This window comes from Brachycentrus maculatus, unplaced genomic scaffold (genome assembly GCF_059751285.1).
Source record: "Brachycentrus maculatus isolate JH-2025_06_01 unplaced genomic scaffold, ASM5975128v1 h1tg000097l, whole genome shotgun sequence".
Taxonomy (NCBI): Eukaryota; Metazoa; Arthropoda; class Insecta; order Trichoptera; family Brachycentridae; genus Brachycentrus; species Brachycentrus maculatus.
The window spans coordinates 2,203,368-2,225,327 of NW_028280851.1; the positions used below are offsets into that span (position 1 = coordinate 2,203,368).

Below are 21,960 nucleotides of genomic sequence, written 5' to 3' on the forward strand. Positions count from 1 at the left end.
AAAGTTTATGGGCCGCCGAAAGCCACAAAATTTGACTAAGGCCCTAACATAATTTACATAAAGTACACAATATCGGATTTGCCGAGCCGGGGCGGAACAGTATCGCGTTTTCCAAAATAAAAGCCTAACGTTTTGTCAGTTTAAGTTTACTTCCAGGAAAGGGGATAAAAATACCCGTCGAGCACTTGGCACGAATCCACCGGGTGACACGTTCTCCTAACGCGGGCTTCCTTTACCCATATAAACAGGGTCAACTGTAGAGGTCCTCACCAAAACGTTTCATTTCCATTGTAAATCATTTTAAGTTATCGGGAATTCTAGCTCGTGAAATTACGTTTTGGTGTAATTTAATGATTTCATATTGGTTTAACGTAGGTCGCAACTTTAATTAAGATTTCGATAGAATTAAACAGAACAGATTTGCATTTAAGGATTTTTTTGTGCAATATTGGAAATGTGACTTTTTGGTGTGGACCTCCACAACTATTGTAGGCGGTAAATTATTATCTAGTCCATTCTGAACCGCCCTCGTCCCAACGCATTACAATGTGGGTACATCGAATACCAAATTCAATCATTTCAAAAATGAATAACATTAGTGACTTAAAAAACTATTCTTCTTCTTCTCCATCAGCACCCAACGGTGCATAGGGCACTGCATCGTATTTACGCAGTGTCATCTTGATCGTTGACAGATGAAGGCAAGGTTAATTAATCGTGGGTATCAGTCCAGGGTAATATTTAAAAAATATTAGAGTGTAAAATCACTAATATTTATTTTCTTTCCCCTCCCCCTGGGAATCTAACCGGAGACCTCCAACGCGGTAGCTTAACACGCTAACCATTACACAATGGAGGCGGACAAATAATACATAAAAAAAACTATACTTTTAAATAGTTCTTACATACATTTGAAAAGTACTCTTATTATAAATAATCAATAGCACAGTATTAGAAAACTTTTATAGAACCACAAAAACAAAAACGCAGAAATACATCAAATTATACGAAACTTATAAAACGTTTGTTCAAAGGATCTTTCAGTATAACTGAAAGCTCTATAATCTACTCCCATTATTCGTAAAACCATTGAATGAATGAACAATTTACAAATAATTGGATAATGCAGACAGGATGACATGCGAAAGGTCGTGTTGTGGGCCATGTAACCCATGATTGTATGACTCATGATAGACAAATAACAAATAATTTATTAAACAAGCATTTTACAAGAGCGACAGATGTAACTGTTGCTTTTTCGATTACCTAATTGGGATGATATTCGGTACTTTTCCGATTACCTAATTAGGATGATATTCGTTACTTTTTCTAGGTTTATATTTCTTTCCAGCTTAAGTTTATGATATCAAATTAGGAGCTAAAAAACCAAACTGCACAACACCCAACCAAATTTATTCACTTATGAGCGCGATAGGTTTGAAGCGATCGAACAAGACAACCGAATTAAAATAAGTCGTTATTTAATTTGGTTCTTTCAATTCGATAGCCCGTGTCTAAAGTCCTTTATTTTAAAAAATAATAATAATTAGAAAATATTATTGTTTGTTTGAAATGGTAAATTTATGTATGATGAAATAAATAAAGCCTAGGAACGAACGATTCAGAAAATTAATTACATCGATAAAATATCGGGACAAGGACTAAGTAGCAAGTAGAGCGGAAACTAAGTAGGTATATTTTTTTAATCTCCAAAAAAACTTTTATCGATACGTCCCAAGACACCGTTGAATAACAAATCGCTGGCAATAAAACACCGACTTATCGGCATCACGTTTGATTGGCTAAAAATTACCCCCTTACCTTACCTCCACGAATGTAAATGTAGATTGGAAGGTTTGTATTTTAGCGGAGAGCCATAATAATTCAGTAGTTTCCTGATGCACTGGCGTAGTACGTACGAGGGGTAATTTATCGGTTCGGAATTATCCGTTCGAGCTTTAAGGGCCGAAGTCACGAGCATCCCTGCCTTGCGCTTTGAGATTGCGTGCCGCAAAAAAGAATAAAATAACGAAGTTTACATCGCAAATTTTCCAGGTCGCTGCGGGGATTTATTGACGAACGCCGAAAGGGCCGTATGTGGATGTGGATCCGGCAAACGGAGTGTTCCTCGGCGATATCCGGCGGAAGTCCGGCCCGGCTCATCAGGGCCGGCACAACAGGTAGCGGGCACAATGGGCCTCGCTACCGCCCTGGCAGGCGATAAATTAGGTTTGCGACGGAGCGTGGGCGTGAACGTGAAAGAAATATCATATTCCACATGAAAACGTCATAAATCGCTCAACGGAACGGGCTCTTGCCTTCTCAATTTATGTTGCGACACGCGTCTGTCTTTATTACCTACCTACAAGGAGCGCGGGGGCCGGAAGTCTGTTTAAATAGGCACATTTCTCGCAAGGACGTTTTCATTTAGGAAATCCCTATTTATCTTCCCTTATTTTTAGAAGTATGCGAGAGAATACTGTAAGGCTTTATCGAGAGATTCGCTCCTGGACGACTTCAAAGAGAACATTAAACTTTTGAGTATTTTTCCGTCTTATATATTTTAATATCGTAATACTCTTCATAATATTTACATCGTTGTTCCTATATTATTATTACGTTGAATAAAAACTTCTGATTTATTCGGATGACAGATATTATTCATGCTTATTGAAACGAAGCGAGCTTAAACTCCTTCATGCTTATTAATCGAATCGTAACTTCAAAACTCATAACTCGCCACAAACATTTAAGGCATAAAATAAAACTGAAATATATTTTGTATATTAAAAGCATTGTTAACATTGTGGTATGGTAATATAACACTCTCCTTATCATTCATCGTTCACTTTGTTTAACACCACTTCATGACTACCGATTTCGAAATAACCATTCCATATCAGGTCAAATGTAGACACACGAAGTGAACGACGAATGATAAGAGGAGTGTAATTAAACTGAAATACTTTTTTTTTCACAATATTTTAAATGTGTCCAAATTTTGTTCACAAATTCTGAATTTTCTCTTATTGAAAGTTATTTATATCAAGATTTTCAATTGATATCTCGACATAGCTGAAGAAGATTAAAGAAGTCTAGGCATTTAAAGGGCTTACGACCTGTCCTTTTCAAACCCTTATCCGCACCCCAATGTTGCATAGGGCACCGCATCATATAAACGCAGTGTTATCTCGATCGTTAACACTTGAAGGAAAGGTGATCAGCCCTCCGCTTTCGGTACCAGTCCAAGGTAATATTGAATAAATATAAGAGTGAAAAAATCACTTATATTTATTTGACCCCCCCTGGGAATCGAACCCGGGACCTCCAGTACGGTAGCCAAGCGTGCTGACCATTACGCTACGGAGGCGGACAATGTTACCATTACGACCTGTCCTAGGCTGGTTTAAATAATAAATTTATACACGTGTAACATTCACCATACTACCCATGATTGATAATCACACTATTCAAGATTTTGGAACTATTACATATATCATACAATTCTCACATCGTTCCATGTGCGAGTTCACGGCAGTATCCTTGGTTGATTTGAGTAAGCTTTTATTTAGCAGAGACCCTTAATTTTTATTTCGGACCAGCCTATAATAGATCATAAACCCTGTAAAAGCCCAGACTACCATATCCTTCTTTATCTACATAAATTGAGATATCAATCATTTTCTTAACGTTATGGAGCTTTAAAAATCTAGATAGAATATTCGTATTATACGCCTGGCTTTATGCTATACGACATACAAAAAGGAGTAATACGAATATATATATATATATATATATATATATATATATATATATATATATATATATATATATATATATATATATATATATATACATATCGCACACCTAGATCAAAACTGTATCAACTCAAAAATTATGTTTTTTTAGATAATCACTTATTCCGATTCTACAAACGAAGACGCATTTATCAATTTATCTGATTTGTCAATATCTTAAATATTCTTCAAAATATAGCACTATATGTTCCTTTTGGTGAGAATAAAAGAGTTCGATTCTCTCTGCCTACCCTTTCGGAGAAGCTGCGTGTTGGTTATTTAGTTAGTTAGTATGAAATTTTTAGTGTAAATATCTTTTAATATGCATTGTACATTCATAAAAGAAAACAGGGAACTTCAATTACATAATGCGACATCACTATACGTTTTTCGTCTCTCCTGAAAAAACTTTTTTTTAAAGTTGATACTCTTTTGATCTAGGGGTGCGATATATATATAAAAAAATGCCGCCTAAAAATGGCGTTGAAAAAAGTTTTACTATGTACCGCGACGCCGTGTATTTTCCGACATTATTACCAGACAATAAAATGAATGACATCGTAGTTATCATCAAACGTAAATAGAAAAGTTTCTGATTTATATCGTACCCTGATTGAATGGATTATTTCATCATATTATTTTATTTTATTCTCATCGATTTTCTATTATACAGGGTGGCGCAAAATTAATCACCCAATCGGATGATGTAATAATGTTTTCAAAAGGCATCGTACGTCAATCATATTTGACATTTGTAAACTAGACAGCTGCAGTATACAAACAGATTCAGAGTGGCGCATAATTAATCGTCCAATTTTTGTTTTTGAATAATTTTTTACTAAATAAAAAAACACATAGTGAAGGAAATCTTTATTTGGACCTTTACATTTTTTTTCTGTTACGTGGAAAAAAAAATATCCGTCAAGTGGCTGCCGCCAGTGTTGATACACATTTGTGCCCGTTTTATCAATATGTTTGTATACTGCAGCTGTCTAGTTTACAAATGTTAAATATTATTGACGTACGACGCCAATTGCAAAAATTATTACATCTTCCGATAGGGTGATCAATTTTGCGCCACTCTGTATTTCGCCACACCATAATAAATAACAAAGGTATAAAATATATATTGCAGCTAGTACGCTCTCGATTATCCGGGATAAAGGATTATCTCCGCTAAAGGAAAATCGAAGAAAATCATAAAAAAACTACGATTGCTAAGGTTTATTTACTTATTATTAAAGTCATTTTTTTACTATTTAAATTTTTACTATGAAAATGTTAGAATTGTTAGTATATAACCACTCACTGAGATTATTGTCTACCAGTTTAGAGACGTACCCGTCTCTTCGTCAGGACAATACTACACGCCACTACCATAGCACTATTCACACATAGCAGTGCATGTCAGACCTTGGCCTTAAGTGTACGTTGTTCTGCAATCCTTTGTGCATGTTGTTCCTCGGGTTGCCTTTGCTGATGCGGAACCAATGGCATGGAATGCTCTTCCATCAGTAGTTAACAGCAGCATGAGTTAGATAATCGTTGTAAAAAAATCATCCGTTTGGTAAATAATTTCCATAATCTCTTTTTCACCATCTTAATCACAGTAAAGCGGTATTGAGGTAGTATTTTAGGAAAATGGCGCTTTTGAAACTATCCAAAATAATTATTATTATTATTTCTCAAACCAGCTAGATTAAAAAATATGATACTTTATCGATTAGTATTCCCTTGTTTTGTGACGTCGTAACATATAAATTGAGTAGATTGAACCACAAAGCATAGTCGTCTTTTATTTTATTACTTTGTTTTCCCTTTTTGGTTTGTAGAATAGACACAAACTAGATTATAGATAAATAATGATCACATCAGAAGCCACAATAAACGCGCAGACAGCAGACGTAATAAAAGGACCGGTGTTTTTTCTAGAAACTCCGTCGAGAGATGGAATATTAATTCGGACTATTCCACAGTTCTGAGAGCGGTAGATGGTGGATATGTTTATAATTTGAAAAAGAAAAAAAGGAAGTCACTGACGACAGTCGGCGGCAGCTGGCATTTAGCGTTCGCACTCGGAACAGAAATGCATTCAATTGCACGAAAGGACTCTTCCGCCAGCAAAAACCGCCATAATCCTAACGTTTCAGGATTCTGCTTGAAAAAATATACCGAAAATACCCGAGGACTCCGAGCCAAGAGCGGCATTTTTCACTCGAAATATTTCAACACGCGATTCTCTTGCCCGAATATGGATATCCACTCGCGTTGTATTTTCCTAGAGGTAATTTCAAAAGCATTGTTCGCCCGCCAAAAATAATAAGTTCCTACCCCCAGCGAAAAAACGCAAACGCTGACAAATAAAAATCTCGCAAAGGTGTTTTATTTTAATTTACGGGCCGTAATAACAATCTAGCACAAAGGTAACAGGATTCCGCGGCGATAGAAAAGCAGAGGAATAATACGAAATCCTGTTTGTGAATGAGACCGGAAACGGAACGGAAGCTGTACGGAGGGGGGGGTGAAAGAAAAATGTGGAGTTTCCGGAGCACCTTGTCACCGCGGGCGACGCTACTCGCTCTATTCATGTTCGCCGGGAGACGAGGGAATAGGAAGTTGAGAAGCCTTTTGACATTGACATGTCTATCGTGATGACTCGCGATTCTATATTCGTTGCGTCTTTATCTGGGAAGGCTAATTAAAAATTACAGTATCACTGCACAAAAGGACGTACAACCATTCATTGTTTCTAATTGCAACAGTAGTTACAAAACACTTTTTTTTAATATTATATGCATGAACCAATTATTTTATGGTGGAGACTGACCCGAGCATTTCGTCGTAACGTAACGTCGTAACATCGCTCGAGGCTAGCACCAGCGAGCATCCGAAACTATGGATGGAGCGCTCGGCTCGCTGTACTGACTATTCGAATGCTCGCATCGTAGCGTGTTACGTTACGACGAAATGGCTCCGGTCAGTCCCTACCATTACATTCTGAATGCATACTTATTTTACATTGCACGTAAAAGGCAAGCGTAAAAAGTGGAGAAACCCAGATTTATCATCAAATATTTGTACACACTCAAAATGTTGTGCATAAGAGTATTTTAATTATTAAGTCTTTTCGTACTAGACGACAACGCGACGTGTGGTGTGAAGCGGGTGTAATGTGTGCGTTTGATTAAGGGCTCACCTTCGAGAAGGTGAAGAATTGAATTAAAGATCCCTCTCGAAGGCGGGTCTGCCCTTCTAGAGCTGATTACAAGGGACTTCGTTCAAACTACGAACATTCGCCTTAGGTTCAATACATTACAGACCATCTTGTTAGAGGATTTCCGACAACCTACTGATGCGCACCATGTGTGTGAAGCTTTTTTGTGTCTAAATCTTTTTATATTGTATAAAAAATATAACTTAAAAGTTAACATCAGGAGTCCTGGTTCAAACCGTACCAGTGTGTGGTCCCGTGGTTAGTTTCGTGGACTGTCAGAGTTTCTCGGTTCGAACCCACTCTACCATACCTATTTCTAATAATGAGCCGCTTAGGCTAACAGAAAGTGTATATATAGTATGAAAGTGAAGTATTTTTGCAAATAATAAAAACACAAATATTTATCTTTTTTTAAAATAAAAACCCTTATGTTTGGAAGGGAAGCGTGAAGTTGGCGAAAGGAGGATGAAAGTAGATTAGATGCAGTTCCTTTATTTTTCGTTCATCAAAATTGCTTAACGATGAATACCATTCTACCCATTATTGACAACCACACTACTCAAATTCTTGGAAGTTCTATATATATGAACCAATTTCGAAACATTGTTCTTGAATCACTAGAACTTCACAAGAGACATCTCCGGTCGCCAGCCCCGTAAATGTCCAGACTTCTATATTCTTCTTCATCTTTAATGAGATGTCAAAAAATAATATGAAAACAAATAATACATTATATTATTGAAATACGTTAATTACCGTTTTTTTGTGAATTTCAAAATTGACCAATTTTAGTATTGGCGTTTAACGTGTTAATTATGATTAACCAAAGTCAAAATACTAGCGTGTTATATAACTGATCATCTTCCATCACCTTGTACATAACATTTTGTAATACTCGTATATCGTAGTCATTCAGGAGAAAGTGACCAAGTGCATTTTTTACAAAAACGTGATCATTGACTATTTGATATCTTACAGCTTAATATTGCCCTGAAAAACTCCCAAAGCGATTTTAAACTTGGCAGTATATTATATTGACTTCTTTAAAATGACTAACAGCATAGATGTTTATTTTCTTGTCAAGCAAAAGTGACTTAAATGGCCCTCCTGAACATTTTATGTTTTGTTTGTTGGTCTATTTCTCCTGTACGACTACGATATGTGGTGTGAAGCGTCCTTGAGGTAGTAATTTACCAAAACGCCGCTATATAAATTATCCAAATTTATTATTTTTATGTGTATAACTTGATGTAACTGTTCTGTTAAATTCTCACATAAAATAAAAATAATAAATTCTGAATAATAGATGATTATAATAATTGGTCGTTCGTGCCCTGCGCTCCGCTCCGGCCGCTTCTCTTGCCATTTAGAAATATAGAAACTGAAGCGCTTTTTGCTTTCCGCGATGCTATCTCGGCCAAAGGTGTTCCCATTTGGCGGATTATCGAGGGTCGCAATCTGCGGGAAACACGAAAACACTACGAATGGCCGAGATTTATGGACTACTTCCACTCCACGTATTACTTTACGTGTTCACAAATCGTGTACAAGTATTACGCACAAAATATTATTATAATTTAATCATATTACTGGATTGTCTCAGGGATTTGAGTTAAGTCTGGTTTTTCAATAATAGTTACGCATTTAATAGATTCGGCGTTGAATTTGTGAGTGTTTTTGCCTAGAGTTTTCACTCATAAATGACATGAAATTTTAGTAACTTTAAACATAAAGAGTAAATCCACACACGAGTAGGCATAGGCTACGAAATTAAAAGGTTGAAGCCTGAGTAGGGTCATGATAAGCGGTGTTGCATAAGCCGGAGATAGATTTCAGGGTCACTTGAACGTTAGGTAATTCAAGAAAAAATGTAGAACTCCATTTTAATTAATACATTGAATATTAAAATCAAACGCTGATTTTTGGAGTCTACTAAATTGTATTTTACTATAAAAAACGTATAAAAATAAAATTTGTGACAATTGTTTCGCCTAGTTATGGCATTTTCAAACTACTGTCAGTAGTTTGACAGTAGTTTGAAAATGTCATAACAAGGCGAAACAAATGTAACAAATTTTATTTTTATGTGTTTTGAATAATAATATACAATTAAGTAGACTATAAAAATCAATGTTTGATTTCAATATTCAATACATAAATACTTACGCACAGTATAAGATTTTTTCTTACGTATCATATGAATATTTTTAGACAATATTTCATGTTCAACTCTCCTTATCATTCATCCTTCACTTTGTGTAATACTACTTAAAAACTCTACTTCACGACTGCCGGGTTTTGAATAACCATTCCATCATCAAGTCAAAACCGGAAGTCGCAAAGTAGAGTTTTATGAATGATAAGGAGAGTGTTGTATTACCGCACCACAAAGTTAAAAATGCTATTAATATAAAAAAATATATTGTTTGATCGTACATTTAAGGATACAAATTACATTTTCGGTGATTTCATCGCATTGAATGCACGTTCGTGTATTCTTTATTTGCTTTGCGATCAATTATCAAATTCAATAATACCAATTCCACCCCACCCACTCCTTTAAACCTACATATATAAGCTCGTTGAATAATAATTTTTAACCCTAGTGCATGTTTGACCTCGGCTCTTAACGCATGTTTGTGCTGCAACCCTTAGTGCATGTTGGTCTTCGGATCGACCAAATATCGCATGTGTTAAACATTTTACGTAGTTTTAAGTGTGTAAATAGTGCTATGGTAGTGAAGGGTAGTATTGTTTGCATGCTGTGGTAGTGATTGTCCTGACGAAGAGACGGGCATGTCTCGAAACCGGTAGACATAAAAATTTCGGTGAGTGGATATATCGTACTCGTACAAGAGAAAGTGACCAACAAACAATACGTAAAATGTTCAGGAGGGCCATCTAAGTCACTTTTGCTTGGCAAGAAAATAAACATCAATGCAATTAGTCATTTTTAACAAGTCAATATATTATACTTCCAAGTTTAAAATCCTTTGGGATTTTTTTCAGGGTAATATTAAGCTAGTAAGATATCAAATAGTCAATGATCACGTTTTTGTAAAAAATGCACTTGGTCACTTTCTTCTGAATGACTACGATATACTAATATTACTAACATTTTTGTAAAAAAAAAATATTAATAATATTGAGAATATGTCAATTATCAGTTACCTAAATAAATATCATTAACAATGCGCACATGTAACATACAGTGTATACGTACCCATAAATCATAAATCCGAGTGTCCAATATTCGTATCTCTATCATAAATCACGATGCGGAGCACATCTCCGTATTATTTCTAGTGATGAATGATAGAATAATAATAATTCTGTCCGATGAAGACAAATGACAATCGCACCTGGAGGAAGCGGGAGGTCCCCCTCCCAGGTCACATGTGACGTCGCTCGGTGGCTTATCCGCGATGGCCGGCGACCCTTCCTACGTCACACGTGACCGTCAGATAGCGAAACGGATAATCTCCGCCTCACACGAGAGCTTTACATGACAAGGATCAAAGTATACCAGCTTTATGTCATTTGTATGTTTGCACTGCATATACATGTACAATACACGCTTGATACTAGTACATACCTAGGAATTATGCGTTTATAGTTCATAGTCATAGGTAAACAAAGTGTTGGGAATGAAAATATTTTGAAAACATAATAATATATAACACTCTCCTTATCATTTATCATTCACTTTGTGGTATTACAAAAGTGGTATTACACAAAGTGAAAGATGAATGATAAGGACAGTGTTATATTACTATACCACAAAGTTATCAATGCTTTTAATATACAAAATATAATAATATATTTTAATTAAATTTTCATACAAAAAAATGCGAGGGCTGTTGAATTAATACGTAGGCTGACAACATCAAACAAAAATTATTTTATTTTGTATATTAAAAGCATTCTTACCTTTGAGGTATGGTAATATAACAATCTCCTTATCATTCATTCTTTACTTTTTAAAGTGATATTTCACAAAGAGGACGATGAATGATAAGGAGAGTATTAAAATGTACTTTATTTATAAATTTCACGTCAGGGTCACCTTGTAAGTATTCACCTCCTCGAAGTAAACATGTTGCGTTGTCGTGAGCGTGAAGATAAGGCGATCAGTTCTACGCTTCAAACACCAGTCCATGGTGATAAGAGAATAATCGCATGTATATTTATTTTGAACTCTTTGACAATAAAACCCGGGACCTCTAGAACGGTAGCCAAACCCGTTAACCACTACACTACGAAGGCGGTCAAAGTATGTGTGGGAGAAATCGATAATCGATTGTTGCGCGGTATGATTGATAATCCTGAAACTATCCGGAGCATTGGTCTGTATGCTCCCGATAGTTACCTAAGACAGCATCGGCATAGATTGTTTCATAATTCTATGCCAACCTGCCGATGGTTTTGCCTGTATGCTGAACAATATCACGCTGGATATTGATTGATCTGTTCCATGTGTCTGCAGGAGTATTCTTCGGAATACGGAAGCGGGATTCTTCTATATTTTTAGCAATAGTTGCTTATTTTAGATTTTTGTTAATGTATACGCCTTAAATTATAGTTAGTACATAATGAGTGTGTTAACTATAAATAAATCAATTTAATTTAATTGAATAACACCCTGCGCGTGAATTTTACTAAATGCACGCGATCGAAAAACGAGACAATCTTAATAACACCGCCCACTTCATTCGGGAAGTTTGGGCGGACGAAGCGAGGGGGCACTGAAATGGCCGACAGAAAACTTGTGCAAACTCTCGACTCCCGTTTTTCTTTTACGTGTTAGAGTGGACGGCCACTCCGCGCCGGTTGACACTCGTCTTCCGAGGTGGGTAGGACCTGTTATTACACCCGTGACGTCAGCAACGGGGCAATTGAGAAAAAGGGAGGCGAGGATGACAAAAAAGGGACCGAACATTGGCCGGTCGTTGTGGCGGACATAAAACGCCATTTTATTCCTTTCCCGGCAGTGAAAGGCGGAGAAGAAGAGGCGAGACGATGTTTGACTAATGGAAGAGTGTCCCCCGAGACGGAAACACTCCTTAAGACAGGGTCTTATTTAAAAACGAAAACGTGAGCCCGGCAGAGGGGGCGTGCGGCGCTGAGCTAGCTCAAAGGGTTGTTCGAGCTCCCAAACATCGGATCACCTCTTATAGTGCTTTCTGACGTCAAATGAAAATACCCGATGATGTCGAGATATTAGGAAAGAGCGCAAGGGTGAACTAGGGATAATTTAAAATATTAAAAAGTTATTTAAGGTGGTATGGACACGTGGAGCAAACAGATAACAAGAGAATGACTAGGAAAGTATTTTTGACATATCGCTCACTCCTTTCAAGAACGTCATAAATCAAAAATCGTCAATTTTCAGTTGTGCATGTTTTCGGAATGCCCAGAAAATGTACTATATCCCAGCAAAAGCGGCATATTTTTAACTTAATATTTACCCGCTACAGGGCAGAAAGTGTTGTTTTTGCATTTTGAAGAAAAGGTACTGTTTAATTTTTTTTTTAATTATACAAAATATTTTTCAAATGGAGAAAAAACCTTCAGGTTTTACCTAAAAAGATCTGTTGCACAGTAAAAAAATCAATAAGTGGCTTGATGTTTATTTTTAATACATTGTGATTTCTTTTTAAACTTTAAAAACGTTCTCCTGAAAAATCAAGATTTTTGATTTATGACGTTCTTGAAAGGAGTGAGCGAAATGTGAACGGGAGAACAGAACGAGTAAGGCCAAAAAAGATCAATCAGAGTAAATATTATTTTCTGAACTTTTTTTAGCTTTTGGATCGGCGGCCATTTTTACTTTTAGAGCTTTTGGAAACAATTTTTTATGAAAGTGCAGTTAGATTAATAAATGTTAGATTTACAACAACAAAAACGTTTCGTTTTACAATTTAAACGTCAACATTTTTACCTAAAATTGAGTCTTAAGGAATATTTTATACTTCGCGATTTAATTTAAAATACTAAATATATTATGTAATAAAAACCTCAATCTGAAACTTCGGCAAAAAATTAGTAGGTGTTATGTTCTGTCAATTTTTTTTTTTTAAATACTTATATTTGTGAACAAATATTTGAACAGTATTTGGAGGTAGATAGCAGACCATATAGACCATCGAAAAAAAAAATCTTTGCTACATTTAAAAAAATAGACACAATATTTTATTTAAAAATATTTTATCATTTTATATTGATTACATATAAAAAATTATAAAATCTCAAATACATGAAAACTGACCGCGGCACACCTGTGTCCGGCTCACGGCACAAAAGTGTGCCCCGACACACCGGTTGCAGAGCGCTGTATTAGAGTGCATAAAGCATCTAGGCTTTCTGACAGACCTTCTCTTCCAAAGCAATTTTTTTTCAAAACTAAGTTGTGAAAGTTATTGAAAATGTGAAACAAAATTGTATCCCGATTTTACTGTGAATTTACATTTAAAAGCTTTCAATGTCCCTGTCACTGCCAATCAAAATAAATACAAGCTTGTAAACCACAAAATTTTTCTAGAAGTGCCCCAGTGTAGGCAGTGAAAGGGGTTAGTTTGTACAGTTAGTCAGCTAGATCCGATTCCGACCCGATGTTGGCCGGTACACAGAACAACCAGCACAGCAGACGTACACGGAACAGTGCAAAGACATTTGCAGAAAACGCTCGGACTTCGCATTTCCCACTGAACCATTTTTCATCGACAGTATTAGGTATCTGTTTTACAAGTTGTTTTTTTTTTCACTAACCTGCAGACTGGGGTGGCAGCCCAGCTCCAGGAGGGTGCGCACGACGGCCAGGTGGCCCTTGTTGACGGCGATGTGCAGCGCCGTCTGCCGCCTCCTGTTGCGCGCGTTGAGGTCCGCGCCGGCCTGCCGCAACAGGCGCAGCGCAGCCGCCTCGTCCCCGAAGGCCGCGTGGTGCACGGCGCGGTCCCCGTCGCGGTCTTCCGCGTCCGCGTCCGCGCCGTGACGCACCAGGGCGCGAATTACCTCCAGGTGGCCGTTCTGAGATGCAGCCTGTGAAAGCATTTGCAAGATTTAGATGGTAATCGCATTTATTATTTACCTTGCTTATTATGTACAAGGTTTATAGATCATTTAGTGGATTTTTGTCTTTTCTAGCTAATTCAATATGTTTTTATTTGAATCTGTGTTGGGAACAGGAGGGATAATCAAATGTGGGCCAATCAGGAACTTCTCAGCATTTGCTCATTGCTGGGAGGAAACCACGTAAAACTTCTCAGGAGAAGGCGGACTGTTGACTGTCATCAGCTCACAAGATTAGAGTGTCAACAATTGTAGAATCGTGAATCTTACTTTTGCAATGGTATGATTTGGACCTTGGGAGCACTTAAATCAGACAACCATATTCTTCTTCATTTACGTTGAGATGTCAACATGTAAAAGAAAAGCGTTTATGAACAACAGTTGTGGGATTTTTAAAGTGGAAAAAGCTGTAAGGACTCCATTCTAATATTCATAATTACATCACCGATTTACAAATTAGTCAAACTATGGAACAAAAGTGGAACTGGGCAGGTCATGTGGCACGTATGTCTGAGGATGATGGGTGAAAAAGGCGCTTGACTGGAGGCCTAGAACAGGAACGCAGAAGCGTGGGTATGCCCCAGACAAGATGGTCCTGCACTGGAAGAGAGTTGCGCCTAACAGCGAACTGTGGAAGTCCAAGAGGGGGCCGTTCTTCAATACTGGACACGAGAAGAAAACTGAAGTAAGTAAACTAACTATCATTTCAAAAAATTACAGCTATGTCTCCAAGTTATAAAATGACAAGTTGGAGTTTACTTGTAAAGCAGTATGGCCTCCGAACACTCCATTGACATTGGCCTGCGCGGGGGCCGTAGGGGTGGCGGCCCCAGCCCCGGAAGGCCCGGCCCCACTTCCCCCCAGGATCTCCTCCACCTTGGCTGCATCACCGTTGGCTGCCGACTTCACCAGCTCCTCATTCACGTCTCCGGATATGTGCGTCTCAAACAATTTCTTCAACAAGGCGGAGAGACGCTCACCTTGTAACAAAATACAATAATCAGTAAATTTTCAGTCATACAAATTATTAAATGAATGTATTAACACATTGTTGTCGGGCGGTTTTTCATCAACCTCGACCCTCATTAGTATACTAATTAGGGTTGTTTACTAACCACAAGTAACCGCAAACCCAATTCCAATCTGTATAATGTTTTTTGGCATCTCTCGCACTCTACCAAAAGTAAGCAAATAGAACGCTTATAAATCTCCCGCTCTCTACCAACAGAACATAAAATACGCTTTATTTTTTGACATCTCATCAAAGATGAAGAAGAATATGGAAGTCTGGGCATTTACGGGGCTGACGACCGTCATCGGCTGGTTTAAGTGATCACTTTACACACGTGTAACATTTACCAATTCTATCCATAATTGACAACCACACTACTCAAATTCTCGGAAGTTCTATATATATATGAACCAATTTAGAAACCTCGTTCTTGAATCACTAGAACTTCACTAGAGACATCTATTGGTGAGATATAAAGAAGCTTTTTATTAAGCAGAAACTCTTATATTAATCAGTATGTAAGGTCCGAATCCTGGATTATAATCACACACATGAGAAACGCCAGAAAATACCATTTTCATTTTTATTATTTAAGCTTATAATTTGACCAGATAATTGTCAAGTATGTGAACAAGTATTTGGACACACTCAAAATGTTGTAAATAAAATACGCTATTAAGTGTTTCCTGCAAACAATGTGTTTACATGAAAAATTATTATCATCTGGATCGAATGTCACATTTAAAATAATGTCTATCTTGTCAATCAAAGGTAACCATTTTTTACGAAAAACATTGCTGACAAAAAGTTTTAAAGGAAAATATTTATTTAAAAAAAATATATTTTTAATTTTGAAAATTTAATAATAAACTCAACATTTCTGTTAAAGTTTGTGAGAATTTTAACCTGACAGTAAGAACTATTAAATTAGCATTATTTTATTGGAAGTTTCTATTTCTAACATGTTATTTTTTGTCAGTCTAGCTGTTGAACGCTTTTTAGAAGCTAGAAGATATATCTCAAAATTAATTTATTTGATTAATTTTAAAATGATCATCATGATTATGAATTCGAAATTCATTTCCGCTATCTTCAGAAAGGCCATTTACAGCTGGGCAGTTACGCCAGGGTATCCCTGCGCTTACAAAATATGTAAAAAGTACATAGAATGCACTAGCAGTAAAGTTACTGATCCATTATTGTTGAAGTATTTGTTGTGGAGTAATTATGCATTAAAAAATGTATGTATATGGTTTATCTCTTACCGGAAGAATTTCCTGGCACACTACCATCAGAGGAGGCCACTTTAGTGACGGCGTTGGGATTATACGTCCAGGAAGTGTTGCAGACTTCCACCTTGAGGTCGTTATCATGGTAGATCTGCTGGACGCGTCCTATCTTGCCAAGAGTCTGCGAAAGGAAAATAATACTTACATTAGGTAAAAATTAGAGGAATGCACATCACATTACCCGGATGTCACAAACTGCATATTAGTATATGGTGGAGTTATCAATAAAGGGACAGGCTTACGTCCCAGTCGCGGGTTAAGCATTGAGGGATAAATTCAACGCGCTAAGATATTTACAACATTTTGAGTGTGCCCAAATACTTGTTCACAAATCTGGATTATCTCTAATTATAGGAGTTATTTTTTACATTGTTTTTTGACATTTTCATCTCACCAATAGATGTCTTTAGTGGAATTCCAGTGATTCAAGTACAATGTTTCGAAATTGGATCATATATATAGAACTTCCAAGAATTTGAGAAGTGAGGTAATTATAGGTAAAATTTGGTGAATGTTTCTTCTTCATTTAACCGTTATCCGCACCCGAATCGTGCATAAGGCACTGCATCATATAAATGCAGTATTATTTTTATCACTAACATATGAAGGAAAGGTGATCAGCCCTCTGCTTCAGGTACCAGTCCAAGGTGATATTGAATAAATATTAGAGTGAAAAAATTACTTTAATTATTTGACCCCCCCTCCCCTGGGAATCGAACCCGGGACCTTCAGAACGGAAGCCGAGCATGCTGACCATTACACTACGGAGGTGAATGTTACACGTGTATAAAGTGATCACTTAAACCAGCCTATGAGGGTCGTAAGCCCGAAAATACCCAGACTTCCATATTCTTCTTCATTTATGTTGAGATGTTAAAAAATAATACGCTAAGATATAGTCGTAATGAATATACATACGGGCAGCATGGCTTCTGCCCACTCTCCGTGTCCTCGCTGGAGTGCCTTCACAGCCTCGGCGTCTCCGCAAACCTGCACCAAGTCCCCTACCACGAAGGCAGTCCCCCCGGTTCCTCCGGCTGCCCCACCACTTGCTGCGTTCACCTGAAATACAAACAACGTAGTAGATTAATACATCCATTGCATTTAATATTATTTCTACGCTGCAGCATCATCATGAGTACAACATTAAAGGAAGATAAGCAGCCCCTTAGCATCGTTAAAGTTGGTACACAGTAAAGTAAAAGGTATAATTGAAATGTTACTTTGTTTTAAAATCACTATAAATATTTTATTGCAACTTAATTATAATGTCCACCGGTTTCGAAGCTAACGGCTTCTTTATCAAGAAGATCTACTTAATAATATTCAAAATATTTTGATGGTTAGAGAAAGAAGCTTAGGTAGATTTCAAGTCGCTTTATTTTTTGTTGATTGGCAGTCATTGTCAAAAGGGATCAGGGATGATGAGTGATTAGAAACATATTTAATAACGGACTTTTAGCAAAATCATTTACTTGTGTATTTATTAGTTGTAAATTATTATTAATTTCCTTTTTAATTTTTAATATTTCTAAGTAATCTAATTTAAGTCCTCTATTGCATGTGTGTAATATATTTAGACCTTTATTTTTATCAAATGAGTGATTGGCAAATTCAGAATAATAATTATTATTAAGGCATCTTGTTTGTTCTTTACATCGGATGTTAAAATTCCTAGATGTTTTTCCTATATATAGGCTGGGACACGATGAGCACTGTAAGGAATAAATTCCTGATTTATTATATTTATCGATTTTATCTATATTATTTCTTAATGACCAAGTATCAGATAAGTGGCTCTGTAAAGACATTTCTTTAATATAATTTATATTTGAAGCACTAAATTTGTGATTTTCCATTTTATAATTAAAATATTTTAAAATCATCATAAATTTATAGTGATTTTAAAGCAAAGTTATATTTTAATTGCATATTTCTTTAATTTTTTAATACAATGAGACGTTAAACAATATATCTTTACATTAAAAATATTTGACAAAAGGTATAATTTTTAATTTCATATGTGTTTTTTGGTCCTCGAACAAAATTATACACTATGAAATGCTTATTTTAGTCATGAAATATAATTAGACGATATGGTGTATTATCAAGGAGCATTTAAGCTCATTTTAGGTGTATATTGCTCTGTTTGTTATCTTATCCAAATATTCACTAAAAACTCAAAAGATGCCAATTTAATATGAAAATTCAAACATTTCAAGTAACTGCCCGGAATTAACAAAGGTAAATGATACTTTACAGTTAGATATACAAAAAGACAAAAAAAACACAGAATGGAATTTGTAACCTGAAAATACTACAACAACTAAAAACATTCTTTCATCTTTAAAGTAGAAATATAAAAAAGGTATAAATATGCCATGACTAATGTCAGTCTATTCTGCAGTAAGAGATGATTGAATAGGGTGCTACGGTTTAAAAAAAGTATTGTTAAATGTGCCCTTGACATGGTATTTCCATTTAACAATTAACATTTAATAAAATTTTTAAATTGTTTTAAATTGTATGATAAAATTTAATAAATAAAATAGTGAAGCAAAACTAGCCAAATATTCCTGTACATGGTCGATAAATAAAAAATTAAAGGTACCTTGGTGAGGACAGCTGGGTTGAACGTCCACCGATTAGCGCTGGGATAAGAGACGACTATGTCGTGATCCTCGTCTATTCCCACTACCGTCCCGGTAGTCCCTAGGCACTCGAACATCCCATCGGTCCAGCCGCCGTGACCGTGTTGCAAGGACTGCACGATCTCCAACTCCAGATCAACGTTTACCTGTAACAAACGAAACACACTCATCACATGCAGTAAGGTCCTACCCATTACAACACTGATTCTAATCATACTTATTTATTTATATTTTTTACCAGAGGTGCATCAACCACTGGTTCAACCGAACAGTCAGTTGGTATAGAAGCCGACCAATTGGCCAACAGAAGTTTTACAAAAGCGAAGAATATTTATGAAGAAAAAGTAATCTTCTACCAGAAATATCTTGCTAACAAAAGGCGTGATTGAAAAAAATATTATTGATATGAGAAAATATTAACCCTTTCGGGAATAATGCCATACATGTACAGCAGGCGCCAACCTTTCTCAGATGAGTGCTGGCATATACCTACTGCATTCACACACCTTCAATGTCTGTATTTTCGACAGAAAAACATCATTTATATTTCGAACAATGTCAAATATGAACATCAAAGACAATTTTCGCAATGTTAAACTTATAGTTTCCAAACATTAAATTTGTTTTCCCTGACTTATTTGCAATTGAAATTTGAATATCATTTATCCGTTTATTATAAATTGTAAACAAAGTTGCAAAATACAATATTAAAATTACAAATGATTTATTAATTTCTTGTTTATAAAGCCGTTCTGTCATTAAATATATTTATTTCATATAAATTATTGACAATACAAGTATACATGTAGATACATTACTCTTGTGGTAAAGATTTAGTTTAAAATGCTTACTTCTTAAAGGTTTGATTCAAAAGATAATAATAATAATAATAATAAAACCCTTATCCGCACCCCAATGGTGCATAGGGCACTGTGTCATATAAACGCAGTGTTATCTTGATCGTTTATACATGAAGGAAAGGTGATCAGCCCTCCGCTTCAAGTACCAGTCCATGGTAATTTTGAATAAATATCACAGTGAAAAAATCACTTATATTTATTTTACCCCCCTTGGGAATCGAACCCGGGACCTCCAGAACGGTAGCCGAGCGTGCTGACCATTACACTACGGAGGCGGACCAAAAGATAGCCAAGAAAATAGTCTGAAGAAAGAATATGTAGAATTACCTGATCTCCAATCTGAAGGCCGTGAGGACCAGCCCGGCCGGGGCCTTGTTCTCCGAGAAGAGGAAGATGCTCCTTGTAAACCGTTTGTCCTTTTACATCACTTACCACCTGAAAGTAGATTGATTATTTTATCTGTAATCCAATCTCAACTATAAGTCACTTGCTTACATATTCCAGTGATAACTGAATTATGGCACCTAGAGTTTGAACACCATTTTGAGTCTGGATTTATAGGTAAATAAAAATATTTTCAGCTGGCTTTTTTAAAGCCATAAAAGGAGATTTGAACTATAAAAATATTGCTATGACAACATGGATACATTTTTAGATGTTGAGCTTTGAAATTTAAAATTATTTCTAAATATATTTGTATTAACCGGCTTCATGTAGTATAATCTAGTTCAAGGTGGCCAATTAAAAAAATTACATATTTTTCATTTTCAAGTTATTTTTCAATTTGACATTTCTTGATGGAACTGTATTTTATACAAAAACAAATAATAATAAATTTAAATTTGGATAATTTATATAGCGCCATTTTCGTAAAATACTACCTCAAGGGCATTCAGCTAAATAGTTTTTATCACTTTTATTTTATTTGACCAGTAACTAGGTTACATTATTACTGGCAACACAAATGTGATAATGTCTTCTTCTTCTTCTTCTTCTTCTTCTTCTTTATGTAGATCCTAGGGATCTGTTTGTGCCTCCGCATGTCGCTCTTGGGATGTCGACTCCCAGCTGTCTTTCCATCTTTTCGGAGGTCTGCCTGGGGGTCCGCGTCCTTCACGGTTGCCTTGGAGGGCGATACGTGGAAGTCTGTCTTCTGACATTCTGTTTATACGATCCTTCCAGTATCACCTTCGTTGTCGTCCCCACCTCATGATATCCTCCGTCTTACACATGCTTCGAATGTCGGTATTTCTTATTATTTCTTATTTATTTATGTTATTGATAATGTCAATAACATAAGACCCAGTCACTGGTCAAATAAACAAAATAAAAAAAAATTATATACATATTATTGTTTTTACTATACAGGTCTTAATTTTGAGCAAGGCCGAGTAGAAAGTATGTTATACATATAAACACGTACCTTCAAGTCAGCCATCCCCTCAAAGCCAACCCTGTAAAGGTTTTTAGCTCCGTTATCCCAAACGACGTACGCGGCGGAGCGAGGACTAGCGGCCGACCAGTCCTGCACTTCATTCACCTTCCCTCTCCGCCCGTTACCACCATCTTGATCCTCCCACTGCCAATCTACCTGCAAAACAAATACACACAAATTATGTAAAGGATCAACTGGTCTATTTCTATATTGGGTTCAGAGAGCAATCACACACATCAGTCCGTTATAGGGATTAATCACACTATGCCAAATGAACCATCGTCTGATGCAGACTATGCAAACTAAAAAATCACAACAAATCAAACAAATTATACGTAAAAAAATCAAATTGTGCAATAGTCAAATGTTCAAATATTAATAATGGTATATACACAACAATTTTACCGTTAGCACTGAAGTGCCAACATAGAGGCGGCACTTGAGTACTGTGAGTTTATCGTATTACTCAAGTGCCACCGCTGTAGCGACAAAAAAATTTAATCTTACTCCCAATACTTTTAACGTTGCTTTATTTAGTTTTCAATTTAATATAACCATACAGTAATAAGTTACAGAATTCCTTTGACTTGGCAATTTGCACTTACCAAAAAACATTGGAATGCAAAGCATATTC

General features: G+C 36.2%; 1 protein-coding gene across 2 annotated transcripts in view; it reads right to left on the reverse strand.

The window, feature by feature from the left end:
* mib1 (E3 ubiquitin-protein ligase mind bomb 1) overlaps positions 1-21,960 on the reverse strand; it is a 479,810-nt gene that overhangs the window by 453,001 nt on the left and 4,849 nt on the right. For both annotated transcript variants that reach the window (XM_088258551.1, XM_088258552.1), the window contains exons 4-10: positions 21,315-21,482; positions 20,219-20,326; positions 18,992-19,177; positions 17,299-17,442; positions 16,357-16,501; positions 14,839-15,059; positions 13,780-14,049 (exon numbers count right to left, since the gene is read on the reverse strand). In XM_088258551.1, the coding sequence (XP_088114677.1) occupies positions 13,780-14,049; positions 14,839-15,059; positions 16,357-16,501; positions 17,299-17,442; positions 18,992-19,177; positions 20,219-20,326; positions 21,315-21,482 (1,242 nt within the window). The remainder of the gene's footprint in view (positions 1-13,779; positions 14,050-14,838; positions 15,060-16,356; positions 16,502-17,298; positions 17,443-18,991; positions 19,178-20,218; positions 20,327-21,314; positions 21,483-21,960) is intronic.